Source organism: Pinus tabuliformis, chromosome 9, assembly GCF_031772625.1.
Source record: "Pinus tabuliformis cultivar Carrire ecotype Pingquan chromosome 9, CPIR1, whole genome shotgun sequence".
NCBI classification, from domain to species: domain Eukaryota; kingdom Viridiplantae; phylum Streptophyta; class Pinopsida; order Pinales; family Pinaceae; genus Pinus; species Pinus tabuliformis.
Genome location: NC_142307.1, coordinates 545,819,740 through 545,844,460, shown reverse-complemented (window position 1 = coordinate 545,844,460; position 24,721 = coordinate 545,819,740). Strand labels below are relative to the sequence as shown.

Sequence of the window (24,721 nt, the reverse complement as noted above, 5' to 3'; positions counted from 1 at the left end):
GGCTACTAAGGAGCCTTAGATCTGTAAATACTGTAATTATTTAGTTGGCTTTAGGGTTTTGTCTCTGGCATATTTTATTTCTGGGTTTTTTGTTATTGCAGATTGCTGGTACAGGTTTTGAAATTTTTTTTTTTGGGTTTTCATTAAGCAAATCTGAAGCAGGGTGATTTACGATTCACTGGAGATTTTGCAGTTTCAGTTCCCCCTGGCTCCTGCGACTACGTCTTTCACAACGTATTATCTCCGTCAAAGCCATCGTGGTCCTGCAACCGTATGTGAGTTTGTCGCTGCCAGATTCTCCGTAAGTTTGCATTATTTCAAACACAAAAAAGTCGTCCAAAGCAGAGAAATCGTGGAAATTCTCAGAGGTACGGTAACGATTCAGGGTTTTTCTTCTGTGGGCGTCAGGTAAGGACATTGACTTTTTCAGTGATTGAATCCTTTGATCGCGTTTTTCTTTAGCAGGTTGGGAAAAAAAAAAAATTGTTGAATCGTTATGCATGAGGTCTTCTCTTCCTGCGTAAGAGAATTACCTTTGGCCTTTAGCGTAGCTGCAAATCTGTTTTCAATTTTATGCATGTGTAGTGAGGGTAGCGTTTTTCAATTCGCATCCACGATTTTCAGTTCATTTCCAGCTCACCCGCAGCTTATTTCACTCAGTTTTCGCTGCCGCATTCAAAACATTGCACTTGAAACCCATCAGCCGAAATTTGCCCAGGCAATCCATCCCCATTCACTGCGTCGTTCTTAATTTTCTAACGTTCTGCCTTCCTCCTCTGCAAAGCTGCTATTCCCATTCCTCTTTACTCAGACTTCATTCCGTCAAACCCGCAGCTTCCTCATCAGCGTTCACCTGCAGCAACACAAGCTGCCCATATCCCTGTCGTCGAGCATCCTCACGTCCTGCACTACCTGCAAATACTCAAGTCGCCGTAGAAGGGTTTTCCGCTGACGAAAGGAACGAGTTTGTTCTCTTTACGCAGGCAATCTCATTTCATTGTGCTAACGATATTGTTGATCTAATGGCATTAGATTTAGATTGATTGATTTTTTTTATTTTTTTTCCTGCTTTAGGTTTTAACTTAAATAAAATAAAAAATAAAAATAAAAAGATATATAAAAATCGATTTTCATTTTTTTGTTTTAGATTTTATATGACGTTTAGGTTATTTAAATTTTAGATTAGCCTAGATTTTTAGTGTTAGTTTTAGTGTCTAGTTTTTTTTTCTTTATAAAAATAAAAAACTTTTTTTTCTTTTAGTTAGAATTTAGATTTAGAATAATCTTTTAATTTTTTATTTTAATAGTTTTGTTTTAGTTTAGGAGTTAAATTTTTTAATTTAGCTTAGTTTAATAGTTTAAATTTTATATTTTTTTAAAAAGCTTTAGATTTATTTTAAATATTTTTAACTTTTTTTTAGATTTTATTAATTAAAATCATAAAAGCATAAAAAAAATATTGTGGAAATTTTTTGCCAGATTTAGTCTTGGCTCGGAGACTTATCGCGTTTTATTTTTTCCTACTGAGATTCAAATTTTTTGATGTGGAATAAATGTTTATCATTTTATACAAGTCTGCACATGAATGATCATTTTGAAGATTAGCTGCATGAACATGATATCTGGTTAATGTTCATAATTTGCGTGGTTGTTTAAAGCATTTATCTTTCGAAATTTTAATCTCTGGATATCGTTATTGAGCTTTGATCATTATAAGAACATTGTGGTTTTACTGGATATCTTGCATCGTTCAAGTTATTTGATGATAAATAATTGTTGTACATGGTTTACATCTCTGCAACATCTAATAAACAATCGTTTAAACATCAAACCCACAAGGCACTGGTCTATTAATTCAGCAAAATCAATCTAGTGCTTGTTTCTTTGTGTCTCCCAACCCAACTGGTCGACAGTGGGTCTTCATCACCTCATAGGGTCTACCCCCCTTAGTCGCGGGAGACAGGCTTAAATGGAGAGATCGGGGATCAGAGTGACAGCCCCCGGTCTGAGCGTTGTCGTGTCAATCTGTGCGACAACATTTTTTGGCGCCGTTGCCGGGGACATTTTATTCTCGGCGTTTCAACGACAATCATCCTTCTCATTTCTTATCTTTTCATCTGGCCCGGCAACGCCAACATTTTTTGGCGTCGTTGCCGGGGAAAGAGTTTTTTCTGTCCTTGGTTTATTCGACATTCATCTTCTCATTTTTCATCATCTTTCATCTTTCTCATCTCTCATTTGAGCTGGCAGATTCAACATTTTTTGGCATCATTTGGATCTTATCTTTCGTCATATCAACAACTTCTCTTCGATTTGTTTCTTGTTTGGGTGGCGACTCCATTTTCTTATTTTTCCCAAACAATAAGCCTCCCTCGTATCTACTTGTTGGTTGCTTTTTGGATCTTAGAATTAGATTCATTGTTCGAGTGGAGACTCCACTTCTTTCATCTCATAATTTTCTTGAGCAGAAATCTCTTTCTATCATCCATTTGATTCCTTATTAATCATCATGGATTATTCATTTAAACCATGTCTTTTTACTGATAATCTCCATGATTTTCCGAAAGAGGCCATTTCTAAATTATTTAAGTTCTCAGGTGGTGATTCGGTCGCTGTTAGACAGCATTTAAATAGGTTTACTTGTGTAATGATCATATATTGTAGACTTCCTCAATATAATCATGAAGATGTCAAGATGCGTCTATTTGTCCATTCTTTAAAGGGTGATGTTTTGAACTGGTTTAATAGTTTTCCTGAAGATTCATTCATTTCTTTGCAAGACATTGTCGATGCTTTTAAAGATAGATATGGTGATCCAGATAGCTCGCCTTGTGCCCCTAAAATTGTGCAACAAAATGAAAGTAATCTTGTAAAAGGTCCAGCTGTCCAAGACAATTCTTCATATCAGAATGTGCCATCCACTTGTACCATTGCAGATCATAGTAGTGTTGACAATGGAAAGGAAGATCATAAGCAAATTATACAAGACCTATTGCTACTGGTAAGAAATATGGAGATAAATCAAACTAATTACGCCACACCTGGAAAAGCGTAATAGGGAGATGGAGATCATGCAAAATCAGCATACTAAGGAAATTGAGGCCATGAAGATTAATCATGACACAGAAATTAGTTTTATGCAAAGCAAGATGTCAGGCTTAGAGGAAAATATGACGACCATGAAAGTTGATCATGATAGGGAAATTAATTCTATGCAAAACAAGTTATTAACTATGGATGAAGAAATGACTATCATGACGTTTGATCATAATAATCAATTGGCTACCATGCAAGCAAATCATAAAGAAGAAATAAACTCCATGCAGTATTGCTTGATGAATATAAAGGAAAAGAACGATAAAGTAATAAAAGATATGGAAGAAGACCATGCCAGGAAAATCAGTGCTATAAAGGTTGAACACTCTAGTCAGATGGATGCCATTAAAATACAGGTTCAAAAGTTTCAACAATGGTCAAAGGATGAGAGAAACCAGGGGACATCAACAGATCATGAGCCTTCTCATTTGTTGCAACAAGTTCCATCTTATTATGAGGAGGTCATTGGTTCGATTGAAAGATGGTTAATTGAAGGTGATCCAGATAGACTTAAAAATGATAAAGATCAGATGCAGGATAAAGAAAGACATGTCACGCATATCTTACATACTTCATCTGATAGCTTTGAAACAGAAAGTTCCATGTCATCAGTGATACAACCTGCCACAAAGAAAAAGCGCAAGAGAAAGAAAATGAGAAGAAGATTTGATGCATCAGACGGCCGCGAGCAGCTTGATTTTTGGATAGGAAAAAGTCCTACCATATGTAGAATTCGACATGGCACATCCGACAAGCAGCCGACAGATTTGCCTGAAAGCAGGCAAATGCTCAGTATACACTATATTGAACACATCTGATGCCATGGGGCATCCTTTGTATTGTATTTCTAACCCTACTCCTTGTCATTTCAGTATTTTCATTTCTGTTTTAGGATTAGATTTGCTTTTCTAGATTAGTTGATAAATGAAGAGCTTATATCTTTCCTATGCTTAATGTTATATGACGATTTTTTGGATGGACGCTACTTATGTTTTGTTGTGTGTTGCATGGGTTCAGATTCTGGATTCTCACATTCCTACAGTGCAGCAACGTGTCCCCAAGTAGAGCTAGATGTTGACCACTATCGGTCAACTGCCCATAGCAGTACACCCCCTTTTCTTTGCAAAAATGGTAGCGCTCGATCGACATGTCCGTGCCATTCTGCAGTCATCGACAGCTTGATCATTTATGTTGTAAACCCAGTCTGCATGTATAAATTGTAAATAATCTTAGCAGATATGAGTCATGTCTGTAAATTGCCTAGGTGGACCTAATTTTCTAAGTGATAATCTACGTTCCGGAAGGTTTTTCGTCTCACCAATCCATGATCGGCAGAGTTTTCCTTCAGCCTAACCCCAAAGCCGAAATGGATTTTGTCATTAGAATCTTAGGAGAATCCTAGTGTGTTAATCTGCTAGATTATAGTTGTGTCGCAGAACTGGGTGGTTTATGAGGGTCTATGCGAATGGGTTTTCCCCCTTAAGATGTAAAGTTGTAAAAGTCATGATGTACAGTGTCTTGAGGGATAGAAAATGTTTTAATCCCCTCATAAGTTTTAAGTCTTAAGTCCTAGGTCCTAGGTGTTTTTTCCAAAGGCTAAGTTCGATGATCCATTTAAAAATAAATTAAAAATTAAAAAGAATAAATAAATAAATAAATAAAAATAAACACAAAAACCCTAAAAATAATAAAATAATCATATTTTTGAGTAAATAAATGCAAATTTTCAATTTTTAATGCATTAACTAATTCGACGGATGAGATTAAGAGATATCTTGATTCTCATCGACGGTCGAGATCATTTCGACATGGATCACTCGAACTAGCCATTGAGATCTTTTCCTTTAAATAGGGTGCTAGGGGTCTTTTGAGATCATTCGATCTGAGAGTCTTGTGCTGAAGAAGCTCTCTTGTAGTTCATTTTTCTTGTGCAATAAGGAAGACTTTGGGGTTAAAAATCTTGCTGGTGTTACTCTTTTGAAAATGTTGTAAGATTGTTTTATTTGTTCTGCATAATTTTATTTTCAGCCATTAATGATAACTTAATGAAGATTGATCTAGGCACAGGTATCTTGTCTAATCTTTGAGGTTTGAAAGATAGTTTAGATTCTGAAATATATTGGCAGGTATCTCCATTTGATCGGGGTTTCACTATTACTTTCTCCTTCTATGTTGATGGTTGATTTTAAGTTGTGCAGGAAATCCTTTTTTCAGATTACTGGGCGTTAGGGGAAGTTCTCGGCTGAACCAGCCAACTCCCGGGTTGTGTTTTCTGAAAGAGCCCAGCCAGTTCTTGATCCCGGGCTTATCATTCGAAATATTTTTTATGAATGCATGCAGGGTTTTCTGAAGCATTTTACATTTAAATTAAATTCTGATAATATTACTGTGGTTATTGATAAATCTGGCTACTAAGGAGCCTTAGATCTGTAAATACTGTAATTATTTAGTTGGCTTTAGGGTTTTGTCTCTGGCATATTTTATTTCTGGGTTTTCTGTTATTGCAGATTGTTGGTACATGTTTCAAAAAAAAAATTTGGGGGTTTTCATTAAGCAAATCTAAAGCAGGGTGATTTACGATTCACTGGAGATTTTGCAGTTTCAGTTCCCCCTGGCTCCTGCGGCTACGTCTTTCACAACGTATTATCTGTGTCAAAGCCATCGTGGTCCTGCAACCGTATGTGAGTTTGTCGCTGCCAGATTCTCCGTAAGTTTGCATTATTTCGAACACAAAAAATCCGTCCAAAGCAGAGAAATCGTGGAAATTCTCAGAGGTACGGTAACGATTCAGGGTTTTTCTTCTGTGGGCGTCAGGTAAGGACATCGATTTTTTCAGTGATTGAATCCTTTGATCGCGTTTTTCTTTAGCAGGTTGGGAAAAAAAAAAAATTGTTGAATCGTTATGCATGAGGTCTTTTCTTCCTGCGTAAGAGAATTATCTTTGGCCTTTAGCGCAGCTACAAATCTGTTTTCAATTTTATGCATGTGTAGTGAGGGTAGCGTTTTTCAATTCACATCCACGATTTTCAGTTCATTTCCAGCTCACCCGCAGCTTATTTCACTCAGTTTTCGCTGCCGCAGTCAAGAAATTGCACTTGAAACCCATCAGCCAAAATTTGCCCAGGCAATCCATCCCCATTCACTGCGTCGTTCTTAATTTTCTAATGTTCCGCCTTCCTCCTCTGCAAAGCTGCTATTCCCATTCCTCTTTACTCAGACTTCATTCCGTCAAACCCGCAGCTTCCTCATCAGCGTTCACCTGCAGCAACACACTCTGCCCATATCCCTGTCGTCGAGCATCCTCACGTCCTGCACTACCTGCAAATACTCAAGTCGTCGTAGAAGGGTTTTCCGCTAACGAAAGGAACGAGTTTGTTCTCTTTACGCAGGCAATCTCATTTCATTGTGCTAACGATATTGTTGATCTAATGGCATTAGATTTAGATTGATTGATTTATTTTTTCTAAATTTTCCTGCTTTAGGTTTTAACTTAAATAATAAAAAAAAAAAATAATAATAATAATATTTAAAAAGATATATAAAAATCGATTTTCATTTTTTTGTTTTAGATTTTATATGACGTTTAGGTTATTTAAATTTTAGATTAGTCTAGATTTTTAGTGTTAGTTTTAGTGTCTAGTTTTTTTTCTTTATAAAAATAAAAAACTTTTTTTTCTTTTAGTTAGAATTTAGATTTAGAATAATCTTTTAATTTTTTATTTTAATAGTTTTGTTTTAGTTTAGGAGTTAAATTTTTTAATTTAGCTTAGTTTAATAGTTTAAATTTTATATTTTTTTAAAAAGCTTTAGATTTATTTTAAATAGTTTTAACTTTTTTTTAGATTTTATTAATTAAAATCATAAAAGCATAAAAAAAAATATTGTGGAAATTTTTTGCCAGATTTAGTCTTGGCTCGGAGACTTATCGCGTTTTATTTTTTCCTACTGAGATTCAAATTTTTTGATGTGGAATAAATGTTTATCATTTTATACAAGTCTGCACATGAATGATCATTTTGAAGATTAGCTGCAAGAACATGATATCTTGTTAATGTTCATAATTTGCGTGGTTGTTTAAAGCATTTATCTTTCGAAATTTTAATCTCTGGATATCGTTATTGAGCTTTGATCATTATAAGAACATTGTGGTTTTACTGGATATCTTGCATCGTTCAAGTTATTTGATGATAAATAATTGTTGTACATGGTTTACATCTCTGCAACATCTAGTAAACAATCGTTTAAATATCAAACCCACAAGGCACTGGTCTATTAATTCAGCAAAATCAATCTAGTGCTTGTTTCTTCGTGTCTCCCAACCCAACTGGTCGACAGTGGGTCTTCATCACCTCATAGGGTCTACCCCCCTTAGCCGCGGGAGACGGGCTTAAATGGAGAGATCGGGGATCAGAGTGACAGCCCCCGGTCTGAGCGTTGTCGTGTCAATCTATGCGACAACAACTTGGAAGCATCCATATGTATGTACAATCATGCTTGTGAACATATGACACTTTAAAGTTTACACATAGTTATACAAATATACTATCCATGTTTACTATGGTTTACATCCTACACCATACTTATTCATATAAACCAACCTAGATCCATCTTAACCTGGATCTATCAAGCGCTAAGAGGGATCCAATCTCTCGATGTGCAAACCTCTTTTTGGAGTGCAAAACTTGACGAAAAGTTTGCACCTCAAGGGATTTGATCCCTCTTGGCGCTTGATAGATCCGGGTTAAGGTGGATCTATGTTGGCTATATAACACTATATAATATCTATATTTGTATCTATGTGTCTCTTGTTGATTTCAGGTAGCATCGGATGTGCTCTAGCCATGAAAATTGGTGGGGAGGCTAAAGCACATGAGATTTCCAAGATCCAGAAATGGTTTGGGCAGATTCTACCCGATTAAGAAGATATTAAAATAATTAATACTTTTAATGGAGTTCCTAAGTCCAAACTTAGGAAAAATAAAATATTAATGGATATTAATATAAAACTAGGTTAGGAGGTTCAAAAAGTCATGGATCAAGCCAAATCTAATCTTAGTCATTGATTAGAGATGTGATCTCAGTGGTTGAAGGACCAATAGGAAAAGTATAAGAGGAGGCTTGAGGGTCAGTTGGAGAACACACCAGAGTGATCAGTCATTCGATTTACTAGAGCGGGCTTTGCTAAGTAGAGTCGAATCAGTGATCAGTTTGCAGCGAGGGGCTGTGAGTACTGGACAGAGAGGTAGAAATAGTGCCGAGAGACCGCGCAGATGCAGAGAGGCAGACGCAGAAGCCAGAGCAGGCCATGCAGAGCCCAGTAGAGACAGCGCAGAGCCAGAAGGGCCTGCGTCATCCACGTAGAGCGCAGCAGGAGTGACACAGAAGGTCGTAGAGGCTGCGCAATGCCTCAGACGGCTGACGTAGAGGCCTAGAGGGCCGACGCAATGCTTCAGTTGTGCTAGAGAGCGTTTCATGGGGCATATTTTTTGAATTATCTACTTCCGAATAGAGAGGTATTACTGTCAGTTATTTTTCTCTGTCGGGTGAGCCAATTTGGCACCAAGCCGTACTCAAGGATATACTACATAATAAATAACCCTCAAAATTGTTGCACCAGTTTTCCCAAGTTCAGTTTTTCCGAGGATGAGTTGTCCAAAAATAACGTTGTCACTTGTGCGTTTGCTATTTCTTTCAGATGTTGATCTATAGATGGTTGAGACTGTATTGTGTTTATTTTGATATTCATATGTTTAAATAACTTGTTCGTAATTAACAAGTAGGAGAAATAAACCAGAAAATACAGATAAAATTTCTAAACCGTAATACTTAGAAATTTCACATGGTATCATAGCATGGTTGCAGATCACAAGAGCGCTGAAGGCATCAGCTGAAGCAAAGCATTTGCACTAGAAACAGTTGTCCCGAGTGACAGAAGTTGTTCCTTGCAGAAAACGACAGAAGAAGTGTTGACACAAAGGAGCTGCGTCATCAATACGGGCCAGAGAGAGGCCAATGCAGACACTGAGGAGGGCAAAAAAAGGTTCACGCAAAGGCCAGGAGGGTTGACACAATTGTCTGAGGGAGCATTTTAGCTAGTGTCGGGATTGCTCAGAGCCTAGAGGCTCAGTCCTTCGGTTGCTAGGACCTAGGAAGCTTGTGGGCAGTTTGCGAGTGAAGCTGGTGGGGTGTTGTTGCTATGGAGACAGAACAGTACCTAACGGGCCAAAACCAAGGTAGAGGGAGTCACTACCGAGGTAGATTTCTAGCCAAGGAATCTGGATCAGTGTTGCAAGTGCATAGGAGATCGGAGAGGTGCGACTCGACGGTTGGCAGGCGGATTTCCAAGAGGGAAATCGAGACCTAGAGGGAGTTGAAGGGAGAACATCCAGACAGGAAGTAGAGACTCAGAGGGAGTCGAAGAGAGAACATCAAAAGGGAAGTAGAGACTCAAAGGAGTCAAAAGGAAGAGCAAAGAGACGGCCATGAATGGACTGAGGCATCAGGATAGGTTGGATGGAGCCTCCAACTTTGTCATCTAGAAGGCCAAGATCCTGTCTGTTCTGTGTGCCATTAGTGTTCATATACCTCTAGAGAAGAGGCAGGGAGACATCGAGTTGTAGTCAAGAAGACTATAGGCGATGAGGGGCAAGATCCTTGAGGTATCCAAACTCTTGGATCAGATCCTTGCTAAGGGAGCCCCAAAATGAGAAGTAGCAGGATTGGCGAATGTCGATAGAAATGGATGCGGATGAAGCGGCAGAGAGTGCTACAGTGTAGTAGTCTCGAGCAGTGCAGAGCTAGTAGGCTACAGCAGTGCGAGAGGCACAGAGGAGGTTGCAACAGTGCAAGATGGCACAGAGAGGTTTGCAACAGTGCGAGTGGCAGGGAGTTGTTGCAGCAGCACAAAGGCAGTAGAGGGAGCACGAGATAGCAACAGAAAGAGCTTCAGCATCGGGAGTGTTTCTAGCCTAACAGGGATGTCAGTGGCTGGGTGGATCAGTTACTTACTTCTCAGTAACTGAGTTGCAATGCAGTAGCAGGAAGTACAGATGCAATGTTGGGAGAAAGGACCAGCAGCAGCACGGATGCAGAGGGAGTTGTCGTACGATGCAGCAATGGCAGTGGCAGAGCCAGGGGCAACAGTATAGGATGCAGCAGTGCAGAGGATGTTGGGCGGGGATGCCTAGCATCAGCACAAGTACCGGTGTCATATAATCAGAGTGATGCCCAGTGTGGAGTATTACTAGCGCACAATCCTCTCTAAGAGGGACTGTTTATTTGGGGTAGCATCGGATGTGCTCTAGCCATGAAAATTGGTGGGGAGGCTAAAGCACATGACATTTCCAAGACCCATAAATGGTTTTGGCAGATTCTACCCAATTAAGGAGATATTAAAATAATTAATATTTTTAATGGAGTTCCTAAGTCCAAATTTAGGAAAAATAAAATATTAATGGGTATTAATATAAAATTGGGTTAGAAGGTTCCAAAAGTCATGGATCAAGCCAAATCTAATCTTAGCAGTTGATTAGAGAGGTAATCTCGGTTGTTGAAGGACCAAAAGGAAAAGTATAAGAGGAGGCTTGAGGGTCAGTTGGAGAACACACCAGAGTGATCAGTGATTCGATTTACTAGAGCGGAGTTTGCTAAGTAGAGTCAAATCAGTGATCAGTTTACAACGAGGGGCAGTGAGTACTGGACAGAGAGGCAGAGATAGTGTCGAGAGACCAACACAGATGTAAAGAGGCATATGCAGAAGCTAGAGCAGACAACGCAGAGCCAGAAGGGCCTACGTCATCCACGCAAAGCACAGCAGGAGTGACGCAGAAAGTCGTAGAGGCTATGCAGTTCCTTAGAGGGCTGACGCAAAGGGTGTTGAGGCTAAGGCAGAGGCCAGGAGGGCCGATGCAGTGCTTCAGTTGTGCTGAAGAGGGTTTCATGAGGCAGATTTTCTAAATCTCTGCTTCCGAATAGAGAGGTATTACTGCTGGTTATTTTTCTCTATCGGGTGAGCTAGTTTGGCACCCAGTTGTACTCAAGGATATGCTACATAATAAATAACCCTCAGAATTGTTGCACTGGTTTTCCCAAGTTTGGTTTTTTCGAGGACGAGTTGTCCAAAAATAACGGTGTCACTTGTGTGTTTGCTATTTCTTTCAGCTATTGATCTGTAGATGGTTGAGACTGTATTGTGTTTATTTCGATATTTATATGTTTAAATAATGTGTTCGTAATTAAGAAGTAGGAGAAATAAACCAGAGAATACAGATAAAATTTCTAACAGGTCATACTTAGAAATTTCAACATCTCTTTTTTATTCCCTCTCTCTATCTCACCCCCCAAACAAACACACTCTCTCCATATCTATCTCTCTCTCTCCCTCCCTCTTCCTTTCTGCCTCTCTCTCTTCCCACTATCTCTCCTCTCTCCCTGGCTCTCTCTCCATCACTCCCTTGTCACTCCCTCTCTCTCTACCTTTCTCCCTCTACGTCTTTCTTCTTCCTTCCCTCTCTCTCCCCCTCCAACTTCATCTCTCTCTCCTCTCTCTCCCTTTCTCTCACACCTCCCTCTGTCCCCCCCATCACTCACTCTCTCTCTCTCCTCCATCTCTGTACCTCCCTCTCTCTCTCTCTCCTCTCTCTCTCTCTCGCCCCTCCATCTTTGTGCCTCCCTCTCTCACTCTCTCTCTCCCCTCCATCTCTGCGCCTCCCCCTCTCTCTTTCCCTTAACTCCTTATCTTCCTCACCACCTATTCTCTCTCTTCCCCCCCCTTTTCTCTCCCTCTCTCTCTATCCATCTATCCCTTGTCACTCTCTCTCTCTCTCTCCACCTCTATCTCCCTATGTATTAGTTCTTCCCTCCCTCTCTGTCCCCCTCCAACTCCGTATCTCTCTCTCCTCCCCCAACTCCATATATCTCTCTCCCCCCCCTTCTTCTCTCTCTTCCTACCTCTCTCTCCCACCTCCCTCTCTCCCTCTCCCCCCATCTCTCTCTCTCTCTCTCTCTCTCTCTCTCCAATTTTGTCACTATCTCCCTCCCCTCTCTTCCCTTCAATTTGCTCGCTATCATCACTTGGATCCTTAGTTAAGATAGATCTATGTTGGTTCCTACTAATATTTGTATTATATAAATTTCACATCTTTAAATATGAAAGTATTCTCATTTTTAATTTTATTAAAGCCTTAATCTAATTTATATGGGAATATTTTTAGCAGTCGCAAGTATAGAGGGTTTATAATTATAACCCTTTTCCTATTAGCTTCAATCAAAAAAAAATTATAAAATTAAATTAAATTAAAATATTTTTATTGTGAAATAAGTTGTGGTTTTTGGGCATGTGATATTGATAAGCCATGGGATTGGCCCATGGTATTGTAACAAAGCCTATTTACAAGTTAATAATATCCATGGTAAAGTGGGGGTGAATATCGATGGTTAAGAATCTTGCAATTTGTTATAAAATATTTAGATTGTGAAATAAGATATGATTTTTGGCATGTGGTATTGATAAGCCATGGTATTAGCCTATGCTATTGTAACAAAGCCTATTCACAAGTTCATAATATCAATGACAAAGCGGGGAGGAATATCCATGATTAAGAATCCTGTCATATTGTTATAAAATATTATGATTGTGAAATAAGTTATGTTCTTTTGGGCATGTGGTATTGATAAGCCATGGTATTGGCCCATGGTATTGTAACAAAGTCTATTCACAAATTACTAATATCCATGGTAAAGTGGGGATGAATATCCATGGTTAAGAATATTTTCATATTGTTACAAAAATTTTTCATTGTGAAATAAATTGTGTTTTTTGGAATGTGGCATTGATAAACCATAGCATTGGCCTATGGTATTATAACAAAGCCAAATTTTTACAAGTTAATAATATCCAATGCAAAGTGGGGGTGAATATCCATGGTTAAGAATCTTGTCATATTGTTATAAAATATTTTGGTTGTGAAATAAGTTATGGTTTTTGGGCTTGAAGTATTGATATGCCATGGTATTGTAACAAAACCTATTCACAAGTTAATAACAAAATCAAAATATAACAAATTGAATTTTATTATTTTTATTACTTTAACTTTTTATTATTAATTGAGAGAACGACAGCTCTGACCGCCTGAACACCGACAGCGGTATCGATTTCCACGGGATACCTTTTGTCTTTCTCTGTTGCGGTCCCCTCCCCGTTTACCTTCTGGCACTGACCTCCTTTCTTCCCGCTGGACGGTTCCCGTCTCGTTCACGGACTCAGGCTCTACACTCCGACAGCTACTATGGGCGAAGAGGATATAGTGGATTATGAAGCGGACCCCATGCCCCATCAGGAAATCTGGGCACACACTAGCAGACCGTGCTTAATACCGAGGAGTGTCGCGCTCAGGGTCGAGACAGGTGCTTCTTCGCGGCACCCGCACTTGCCGCTCAAAGGAAAGGAAAAATCCCCTGAGTATACTCTCGCTGACGCTACCCCGCTGGATTGCCCGCCGTTATCTCCTGCTACCCTTCAGATTTTGGGTTCTTGTCTCCAATCCTCGCCATCTCTGGACGCTCCGCTTCAGCTCCACATCAGACCTGACTTCCCTCCGCCCCCGCCTCCTCCGCCCCCTTCTAGCTCCCACTCCCTCTCAGTCTCCTTTATGCCGCAGACCCAACGGCTCCCCCCCCACTCCTCCCTTCCCTTTCCCCCGGGTACTTCTACCTCGGCTCCCCGTTCCCCTATTCGGTCAGGCTGTTTCACTCCGCCGTTGATACCTGCTCGCTCTGCGGGTTCCGCTCAACACAGCTCCTCGGACCCGTGCCGCAGACTTCTGAAGGAGACCCCCTTTGGCAAGCGCTCTGAGAAGGTAAAGAAAGGCAGATGCCTACGTGCTATTGATGCTGATTTCAGTGTTATCTTTGGGCCTGAAGCTCCGCTGCCAGACGTGATGGACGCCTCTCGCAAAGTCCTGGTGGGTCGGGTTCGTGGGCGCACCTACACGGCCGAACGATTAAAGCTCTGGGTGGAGGAGATTTGGGGTTCACTGCTTAAGGATTTACCAGAAGTCATGGTCCTCACCCGGGGCTGGTTTGCTTTGCACTTCAATCGGCCTGACCTCACCCAGTGGATTCTTTCACAATACTGGCACATTGAGCTAGCTCCTGTCATGCTCAAGCGATGGGATCCCTTATTTGATCCGGAAAGAGAACAATTGGGGGCCGGCCCCATCTGGGTTCGTCTTCCAGGACTGCCATGGCAATTCTGGAGCCCGTATGCATTCAAGAGGATTGGGAACACACTCGGCACATACTTGGAGCACGACCGTTCATATGAGAAGACGGGCAATAGGTCCATGGCTCGTATTCTTGTTCACATGGATATCAAACCGGGCCTAGTCGAGAAGATCACTCTGCACCACGGCCATGTTTCCCGAAAACAGCTACTGGATTATGAGGGCGTCCCCTTCCGCTGTCACAGATGCCATAAAATTGGTCACCTGTATAAAGACTGCCCATTGGTTACAGGGATGACATCGGAGGATACCAAAGGCCCACGACAGCAGACTACAGGGGACCAAAATGCAGGAGATAACATGCCTTCTACTGGTGGTCTGGCACATCAGGAGAATTCAACAAAGAAGCCGGGTGTTAGTGCAAATAAGAGCACTCGAAGAAAGGCATTGTCTTCCACAGAGCCGCCGCGTACCCGATCCAAGACTGCAGAGGCTGCACCAAAATCGGCGGAGGCAGCATCTACTCATTCGGGTATTGCTCCAATCCCTATCTGTAATCCTTTATTTTCTGATGAATTGCAATCTGTTATGCACTCTTCCTTTCGGACTCCCTGCACTGAATATGTCTCCCTCCCCTCCATTCTGTGTACTATTGCCCCGCCTCCGCCCACCTTCTCTACTACCCCCCCCTCCTACAATCCTACCTTGGATTGGCCTGCTTCCCCTCCCTCCCCGGTCGCCTCTGGAGCACATCATTACCACCTGCGGTCCCGGGCTCGCACTAATGTTCTGGGACTGGGTTCATCCCCTGGTCGACACCGCAAGCAAAAGCGTGGTAGACCTTCCCAAATCTCTTCAGCTAAGCTTAATGCGGTCGCGGATGTCGCCATGGGCCGACAGGTTACTATTGAACGGGCACTTAGAGCAAATGAGCCCCTGACCTGTGTTTCCCCATGATCTGGCTCTCCTTCAATTGCAGGGGACTAGCCAACCCCAAAAAGCGCCTGGCTCTGAAGCGGCTCATTCATGAATCTAGATGTGACATTATCCTCCTACAGGAGACCCTCTGCACTGCTGAGATGGCGGTGAAAACTCTTCAAGCTATGCTCCCTGGTTGGGTTCTACATGGGTTGGATGCCTGTGGTAGATCTGGTGGGCTTCTTATCGGCATAAACCCTAGAAAAAGTAGACCTATCTCGGCATGGGGGGGCTGTGGATTTCTTGGAATGGATATTATTCTGGGAGAGCTCGACATCCCGATCAGATTTATTAATATCTATGGGCCAAACCAGAATAGGTTAACTTTCTGGCAACATTTCCTGTCTGGTCACCATATCACACAGAATACTATCATTGGGGGCGATTTCAATTTCTCATTGGGGGCTGGGGAAACCTGGGGTCATCAGGCGCAGTATGATCCTCTTGCGGAGCAGATGAGCATGTTACTTGATGCTCACCACCTTGTGGATATCCCTATGAACAAGAAGCTCCCCACTTGGCACAACCAAAGAACTGGTGAGGCTGCTCTTGGAAGGCGACTTGACAGATATATGATGCATGAAGTATTGATTCAGATGTTCCCCTTATACAGACAGTGGGTCGGAACTGGGGGCCTCTCTGATCACCACCCGATTCTCCTTCAGCTAAGTGACAACAACCCTAAGCCACGCTCTCCCTTCAAATTTTTTGCTGGTTACCTCCAAGACCCGGACTATAACAAGTTGGTCACTGACTTCTGGGCATCTCAACCCCCATTGAGAGAGCAGAGGAAAGCGAGGGATTTTTGCGCTCGGCTAAAGAAGCTCAAATCTTTGACCGAGACATGGGCAAGAGCAAAACGGGATAGAGATGATCAGTCCCTGAAGTATATGGAAGAACAGATTGCTAATCTGACTGATGAGAGAGGTGCTGGATTTCAATCCGATGCCACAAAAACTCTATTGTGCCAGTTGATGGAGCAAAGATCGAAGATATTGCAAGATAAAGAGGAACTATGGAGACTCAAAAGCAGGGCCATCTGGCTCAAAGCCGGGGACAATAATACAAAGTATTTTCATAATCTTGCAAACGGCAGAAAGGCATCCAATACCATTTGGAAGCTTCCAAAGGAACCAGATGGATGGGCTACAACACACCAACAACTTGCTAGGTTGGGGGTTGATCACTTCAAGAGACTCTTCACGGCCCCAAACAATGTCAATCTGCCTGATATCATCAGACTTGCCGGAAAGTTCCCTTGCTTTGTTGGGCAGGAAGACAGAGAAGATCTTAGCCTACCAGTCTCATCACAAGAGCTAGAAAGTACTCTTAAATGGTTTAAGAAGGATAAGAGTCCAGGGCCTGATGGATGGCCAGTGGAGTTTTACCTGGCCTTCTACGATCAGATGGGAGAGGACTTATTGGCTGTTGTCGAGGAAAGCAGGATCACAAGGCACATTCATCCTCCTATGAACCAGACCTTCATTGCCTTGATACCTAAATCAGATGACCCCACATCCTTTAATGATTTTCGCCCTATTTCCCTCTGTAACTGCCTTTATAAAATCATCGCCAAAATCATAGCTAATCGCATCAAACCTATCCTATCTTCGCATATCTCGGCTGAACAATTTGCCTTCCTCCGTAACCGGCACATCCAAGAGGCCATTGGCACTGCCCAGGAAGCCCTTCACTCCATAAAACTGAAGAGTCTTAAAGGTATCTCATTAAAGATCAATCTAGCAAAGGCATTTGATAAAGTAAATTGGCTCTATCTTAAGATGATCCTCACACATCTGGGATTCCCTCACCTACTTATAAACTGGATTATGGGATGTGTCTCCTCGGTCTCCTTTGCTATCCTTATCAATGGTGCAGCCTCGGAAAGATTTAATATTAACAGGGGGATCAGGCAAGGATGCCCCCTCTCCCCACTTCTCTTTCTCATTGTCATGGAGGGTTTGAGTAGGCTCATAGCGGAAGCTAAAAGGAATGGTGATATTAGCGGCCTCAAAATCACTGAGCAGTTTTCTCTTACCCACTTATTGTTCGTTGATGACATATTAATTTTCCTTAATGGAAGTGTCCGAGACATTATTGCTCTAAATGATATACTGCTGCTCTTTTGTAAAGCCACGGGCATGGAAATAAACAGGGACAAATCCACCAGATCTATGATGCGTTGCACACAACAGGAATCTCTGCTGGCTGCTCAGCACTTTCCCTTCTCGGAAAGCCAGCTGATGGATGGTATCAAATACCTTGGTTTCAGATTAAGACCGGATGGATATAAAGCGGCTCACTGGACATGGCTCATAGCTAAAATTGAAAAGAGGATTATTGGCTGGCAACACCGTCTACTGTCAAAAGCGGGCAGACTTCTATTAATCAAATCTGTGCTCGAGGCAACACCTGTCTATTGGATGTCGCTTACTTGGATCCCAAAAGGAATTCTGCAAAAAATACAACAAATATGTAATAGATTTCTGTGGAATGGCAACAAAAAGGGCAAGATTTTTGCTTGGACCAGATGGGCTCTTGTCTCCATGCCGAAGAGATGGGGAGGATGGGGGATTAAATCTGTCAGCTTTTGCACAGGCTCTAACTGCAAAGCAGGGTTGGTCACTTATCAAGATGGACAGCTTATGGGCGGAAGTTGTTCACCACAAATACATTTGGCCTTCCAGCATTACGGAATGGCTTCGCAGACCTACTTGGAACCACTCTGGCATATCCGCAATATGGCGGGCTACTCTAAAAGCTATGCCCCTAATCCGCGATAACCTGCTATGGAAAATAGGGAATGGTGCACAGGTTCGCATTGGTTTAGATCCATGGCCCGGCTCTGGGAATGCTCATCTACTGCCTGAAGGATTAATCCGACATCTCAACAACAGAGGCATCAAATATTTGGCTCAGATCGGAGACCCTCATCGATCAACTATATTTTCACAAGCTTGGGTTACGGATCGGCATTGGCTTCTGCCAGAGGATTGGTCTGCACTTTGGCAAGGTTACATACGGGCCCTCACCGAAACTCACATCAAGTTACAGGAGGAGGAAGATGAAATAATTTGGGCCCCAGCCAAATCTGGTTCATATGCACCAAAGCTCGGTTACTTGAAGATAATCGAAGCAAAGAAACCGGACATTCTTAAAAGCTGGTGGCGGGATGTCTGGCAGCTACAAGCACAGCCCCGTACCAGACTTCATATGTGGAACATCATAGCTGATAAGCTCCCAACAGGTGCCACTCTTAAGAAGCGGGCTTTCTCTGGACCATCTTGGTGCGTCCTCTGCAAAAATGAGGAGGAATCGACGGCCCATCTTTTCCTTCACTGCGAAGTTACAAAGAATATATGGGCTCAAGTCACGCAGGTGCTCAATATTAATACTGTCTGGCAGGGTGTTGATATACTCTCTGCCTGGGAACAATGGTGGATTGCGGTGTCCTCCGAAAAGGCCAGGAACCTTCCGCTGGTGGTTTCCTGGTACATTTGGAACAGCCGAAATGCCATTATTTTTGAGGACTATAAAGTAAAATGGCATCTTCTTCCGCCATCTATCTGCGCGGCCTACACTGAAATCCCTTTTGAGCATAAAACAAATATCCCACGGAACATACAGCCTGAAATCATTAACAAGGAAATGCCCTGGGCTTATTTTGACGGGGCTGCGCCCCTACAAGGATGTGGGGGGGGTATTGTTTTCCATCTAACAGATTCACATTTTTATCACTTGAGAATGGGATTAGGGACTGGCTCTAATAACTTTGCTGAGCTGATCACTTTGAGACATCTCCTCTATTTTGCTCTTACCAAACATTGCAGACAAATTCAAATTTTTGGGGACTCAAAGATTGTTATTGATTGGGCAAACAATATCTCTACTTGCCATGCATATTCTTTGAAACATATCTTGGAAGAAATTGTTTTTCTAAAAACACATTTTGACCAGATCACTGTTTCTCACATCTACAGGGAAAGAAATGCGCTTGCTGACCGGCTCTCGAAAGAAGCGGCGGATCGTCACATAGGAGACTGGCAGATTGAAGAGTACACTCCAGAAGGCATGCACAGTTACTACCACCGCCCATACATCGATGGCCTGCAACAGGGGGATCCCCCCTATACTTAGAAATTTTTTGATCTACATGTTTATATTATTGTATATATCAGCTATGCACCATATCGGCTCTATGTCTATCTATCACAGCATGAGGATGTTTATGCCTCAGATACCTGTTTTATTTACTGCCACATGAACTCTGTTAATCTGGTACTTTTTGATTTGGATACTGAGCACAGTATCTACCGTTTTTGGACATTACAGGATGTTACTTTGTAAATCCTTTGATCTGTGGATTATACCACATTACAGCATATGCTTCGGCATCAACAACATGTAATCTCTGTTATTATCTTCTTAATAGAAATTACGAACTCTATTTCTTCGGAAAAAAAAAATTATTAATTGAGCCAACATTTACATTTTTGCACTCATCCCCGTACTTTTGACTTGTATTATTGTTATTATTATTTTTTAACTAAGCCAACATTTAGAATTGTTTACATACTTTCATTACACCTACACATCTACTCTATACTAGGTTGTAGAGCGCCTCTCGGTGCAACCAAATATCCCCCATGTAAAAGAATTTATATTATTGGCATCCCTATGTACATACAAGTGTGGTTGCAAACATCCAAAATTTTCAATTTTACACACACATATACAATAAAGATTATCCATTTCTATCATGGTTTAAATCCTTGGCTATACTTACATATCAACCAAATAGCTGCTCTCTACAAGAATTTCTACCATAATAGATAACCTAATGATAAAACAAATTTTACAGGTTTGAGGGGAGATATTTCCATACCAAATAATGAGCAAATTTAATAGTCTCCTCTTCTATTTGTTGTGCAAGTTCTCTTGTCGGAGCCATGACCACTGCATATGGTCCTATAAGTGAAAGCACAAACTCGTTAGTTAATCTTATTCTTGTTGCTACAATCACATCACAAATTAAAGAAATCAAAACTACAAATAGATGTAAGAGACATGAAAAACTAGCAAAGGCTATGTAACAGTAAAACTCATTCAAGACAAAACACATATAGAAGATCCTATTTTTAATTTGCATAGTGTTCGATTTTAATTTTTAATAGGTCAATGAACTTCGGAATACTTTTAGCAATTCTACCTCCAGAATCTACATACATCTAAGAAGCATGATGTGATTTTCCTCCATGAACAGAGTGTAAATTTCATGGAAGAAAAACTGAAAAAATACACAAGTATATACATGACTGGAGCACCAAAACAATGGAATTATGCTTTTCATTATTAATTTTAACGAAGGGTTTGATGTAGGACAATCCACTAGACATTTTCGATGATGATCTACAGATTTTCGAACCATCATCTTATTTGTGAAGCAAGTTGAACATGTTACCTAAATGGAAGGCAAATGCAACTGATCCTTCATATGAACCGCAAAAACAGAATAGTGGATTCATATAGAGAACCTAAGATACCTAAGCTGTAATCCAAAAGCATGTGTTTACTAAAAAAATACTACCAAGGAGAAAAATATGAAATTAAAAACAAGCATAATTTACTAGGACGCCTCTGAATGGTTGCAAGTGTGTTAAGATTGCAGGACTTCATGAAATATCCTTAAAATTCGTAAAACAATAGATATTCTAGAATAGACTAAAAAATTGGTTGCCCTAAATTGTTTCCCTCCAAAACCAAAGGAGAGAAAAGAACATCAAGATATTAAAGGATTTAGAGACACTATCACTTTTATGACTACAAGATTTACACACACAAATGTGAACAGGAATACACTTAGAATGAGAACGAGTGCATTTGTTCATTTATTATATGGCGCAGTGTCTCATTACTTATTAGAAGGAGAGGATTACATTATGTAACACCCAAAAACTTTATTATTAACTACCATCTTACTTAGTAGATTAAATGCCCCAGTATTACATCTTTACAATTGAGCATTTATTATTCATCTAAGTTCAAAATATGAACACTATCTGCAACAATGGAGTGCAGGTGATAGCCCATGGTTATGCATTATAGTTTTATTAAACCACTAGCTTGTCAACACACAATTCTTGGGTGTCAATCCTATTAACATAGTATTTGCCCTTTCAAGTCCAAGAGTTAAATACCAGCACATAATCATTTGGGAATCGGAATCATGTTGAACTTCTCCTAAGACTTTCTTCACCTGATTAACATCAACAATTCATGATAAACTGTTTGTTATGAATAAAATATATATAAAAATAGTAAAAAAAATAATATAAATAATAATAGACATAAACAATGACTACTAAACTAATAATTAGTATGGAAGAGGCATGTCTCTACAGACGTGACCATTCGTGAAAGAGTACTTACCTGGCTATATATACAGGACCCTCACTCTCAATTGAACATCATTCTTATTCATATATTTTAATATGTATTCTTGTATCTCAGTGAGATCTTTATATTCCAAGTCTTTTGGAGTATTTAACTTGTAGTACCAACTTTGTTCATTCCACTGTTCCAAATCTTTATTCCAGGATTGTGTGCATGAGTGGTTGGGGATTACCCAAAGATCACTACTTCAGGTGAAGATCAGCATATGTATGCAGATTGTCATCTAGAAGGGTAGTGCTCCAACTCAGGAAACTTCTAGGACGTTTCTAGTGATCACATGTACCAAAATCCATGCTTAAGGATGATGTGCCACACTCTGCATACCTTTGGAGACATTTTCAAGCTGAGCACACTTTTAGAGACTTTAGGGCCATCTTTGGAGTTTAGTGCCTTTGCTTTTTTGGGACTTTTTGGCCACCTTTTGGACTTTAGTGCCTTCACTTTTAAAGGGAATTTTTGGCATCCTTTTGGAACTTAGTGCCTAGGTTTCTTTTGGAAATTTGGGCACACCTTTGGAGACTTTTGGGCACACCCTCTAGAATTTACTTCCTTGCTTGGACTTTTTTAATTCTATTCCAGCTTATTGTGAGGAGCATTCTTCGTGCTCTCACGCTCATTGTACAAGAGATGGAGAGCTGAATGGGGATGGGGAGATAATTTTCACGCTCGCGTTCTTCCATTCATCCATTCATTGCCTGAGTTCTCATCTTTTCTCCCATTATTTCAGTTTAGGTAAGTGAGACAACATATTCATCAATCAGAGTTAGAAATTACTCTCATCCAACCCACGTGATTCCATCCTTAGACCCTGTGAGAGAAGGTGTTTCAGAAATTATTTATCCCCTAGAGTGCTATGAGGTTGAAGCCAATATATCCAAGCTTTGTAGTACTTGCAGCTGAGAATAAAGCTACCATCTTGTTTGATTACTTTACTTGACATTGAATTTAGGTAATCTAATTCAAAACCCACCAGTAGAGTTCATTTCAGGTGATCGAGTCAAAAATCTCATTAGAACTAGGGAGTGACTTGAGACTCAATGAGCTTAACAAAGACCTTTGTCAACATTGTCCCAAGATGAACTAGCAATGTACAATAATTGAATGTAGATGTCTTGGAAAGGAAGCAGTAAGATTCAAAGCTCAATAGTAGGAACATCATATAGCAGCCATAAAACTTACAAGAAGGATCTCACACATCCTCAATAGTTGCAGATTTTTGACAAGGCCTTTTGGCACACATTGAAGCACAAATTAAAGGGAGGATTATAACTATTGTATATTAGTTAGTTGCAAGGAGCAATATGGATTTAATTTAGTGTGTTGATAATGGGAGGATTGAAAATATCAACACTTAAGTGTACATTATGGGTCCTATTACCCCCATGTCAGCAAGGGTACATACATATCACTTAGCATTTATCATTATTGTAAGCCCAAGGTCAAAAGTCAAAAGCTTTGTAAAAAACATGTGAGTCTTTGTATTTAGGTGTCCTAGGCCTTGTGATGGTCATCCATGGCTGGTCCCTCTGGGTTACATCCCTATTTCCTTTCGTCCTGGATGGGATTAGAGGACATTTGTAATATTCCGCCTTAGAAATGACCACAAATTTCTGAGTTTTTTTAGTGACTCTTCAGCTAGACATTTTGTGAAACAGATGGCATGCACATTACTGTAGGTGTCTCTGAGTAGTTTTAGTTTCCCAACAGTGGTTTTCAAGGGCCTGTTATTTCTAAGCACTGACTCCAAACTCCGGCATACAATAGCAAATAAATTATAGGAGATTGAACAGTACAAATTAGTGTGTGAAAGCACCTTCCTTTATTAAAAATATCAGTCCATAACAAGAGATAACAAGTAACTATTTGTAGACATTAATATAAGGAAAGTCTGGCTAGTACAGAGGCATCATATTCATTATTTGCAACCCAGAAATATATATACATGACAGACCAGCATTACAACCGTCAAATCTGCCTGGAAAGTACGATGCAAATAGAGAGATAGCACCTAGTAATTATTCCAGCAAGGTTGTTCTCAACGAAATAATGAAATCTTGAATGAGATGAAGGATTGGACAGCCGCTTGAAGAAATCGAACCAGTGAGTCTCTTCCAGCAATGAAAGTTTCAGTGCCTTATTCTTAATAGCAGCAGTATTACAGCTCCCTAAAGCTCCACGCAGATCAAAAAGTGTGAGAGCAAGGGACTGATATTATGCACAGGTGTATGCTTCTGTGTCTGCGTCCAACAGAGATAGGTATCTCTTCAAAATCAGACCCCCTCTGGAATATGTTTTACCCAGACAAGCATGGAAAGGATATGGCACTCCTCTGGTCACAAGCTCAGCTCTCTTGTGAACTAAATTTGGCCAGCAGAAAAGAGCAAACTCGTCCCTCTATTTTGGATGCAACCCGACCACTTCAGGAAGGACTTCGACCCACAGAACTAGATGTAAGGTATGGCTCTTCTCTTCTAGAAAATAGACCCCAGCTTGATCTGAAACTTGGTGCCTTGATGGGTTTTCCTCAACCTGTCAAGATTAGATAGAAAATATCAAATAAGAACTTGAAATCAACTGATTCCACATTTCCACCTCTATTTCTCCCACAATTCTTTTTCTCCCATGAATCCCAGTGGTGAAATCTATGTGATTTCACTCTCTAATTAGGGTGTCTACTTTCAACACCAAAGTCTGCTATGGCAGCTAGGGTTTCAAAACCCTAAGCTTCTCCTCCAAATTCTCTCCAAGAACTCTTTCTCCAAACTCACCAAATGCATAAAAGAGGAGAGTCTCCTCATTTTCCTTCTTTAATTAGTTTATGGTTGCCTTTTCACCTTCACCTTCCCCTTTTTTTCTTTTTTTATAACTCACTTACCTTTTCCCTCCAATTAAATATTTAAAACCACTTTTCATTTCTTTATTTAATAAAGTGACTTTTATAAACTAATTAAAGTCACCTTTAATGCTGGAAA

General features: G+C 40.5%; 1 protein-coding gene across 5 annotated transcripts in view; it reads right to left on the bottom strand.

Moving 5' to 3' along the window:
* Positions 1-24,721, bottom strand: part of LOC149149675 (P-loop containing nucleoside triphosphate hydrolases superfamily protein) — a 358,770-nt gene that overhangs the window by 93,748 nt on the left and 240,301 nt on the right. For all 5 annotated transcript variants that reach the window (XM_089445854.1, XM_089445858.1, XM_089445855.1 and 2 more), the window contains one exon: positions 20,182-20,264. In XM_089445854.1, the coding sequence (XP_089301980.1) occupies positions 20,182-20,264 (83 nt within the window). The remainder of the gene's footprint in view (positions 1-20,181; positions 20,265-24,721) is intronic.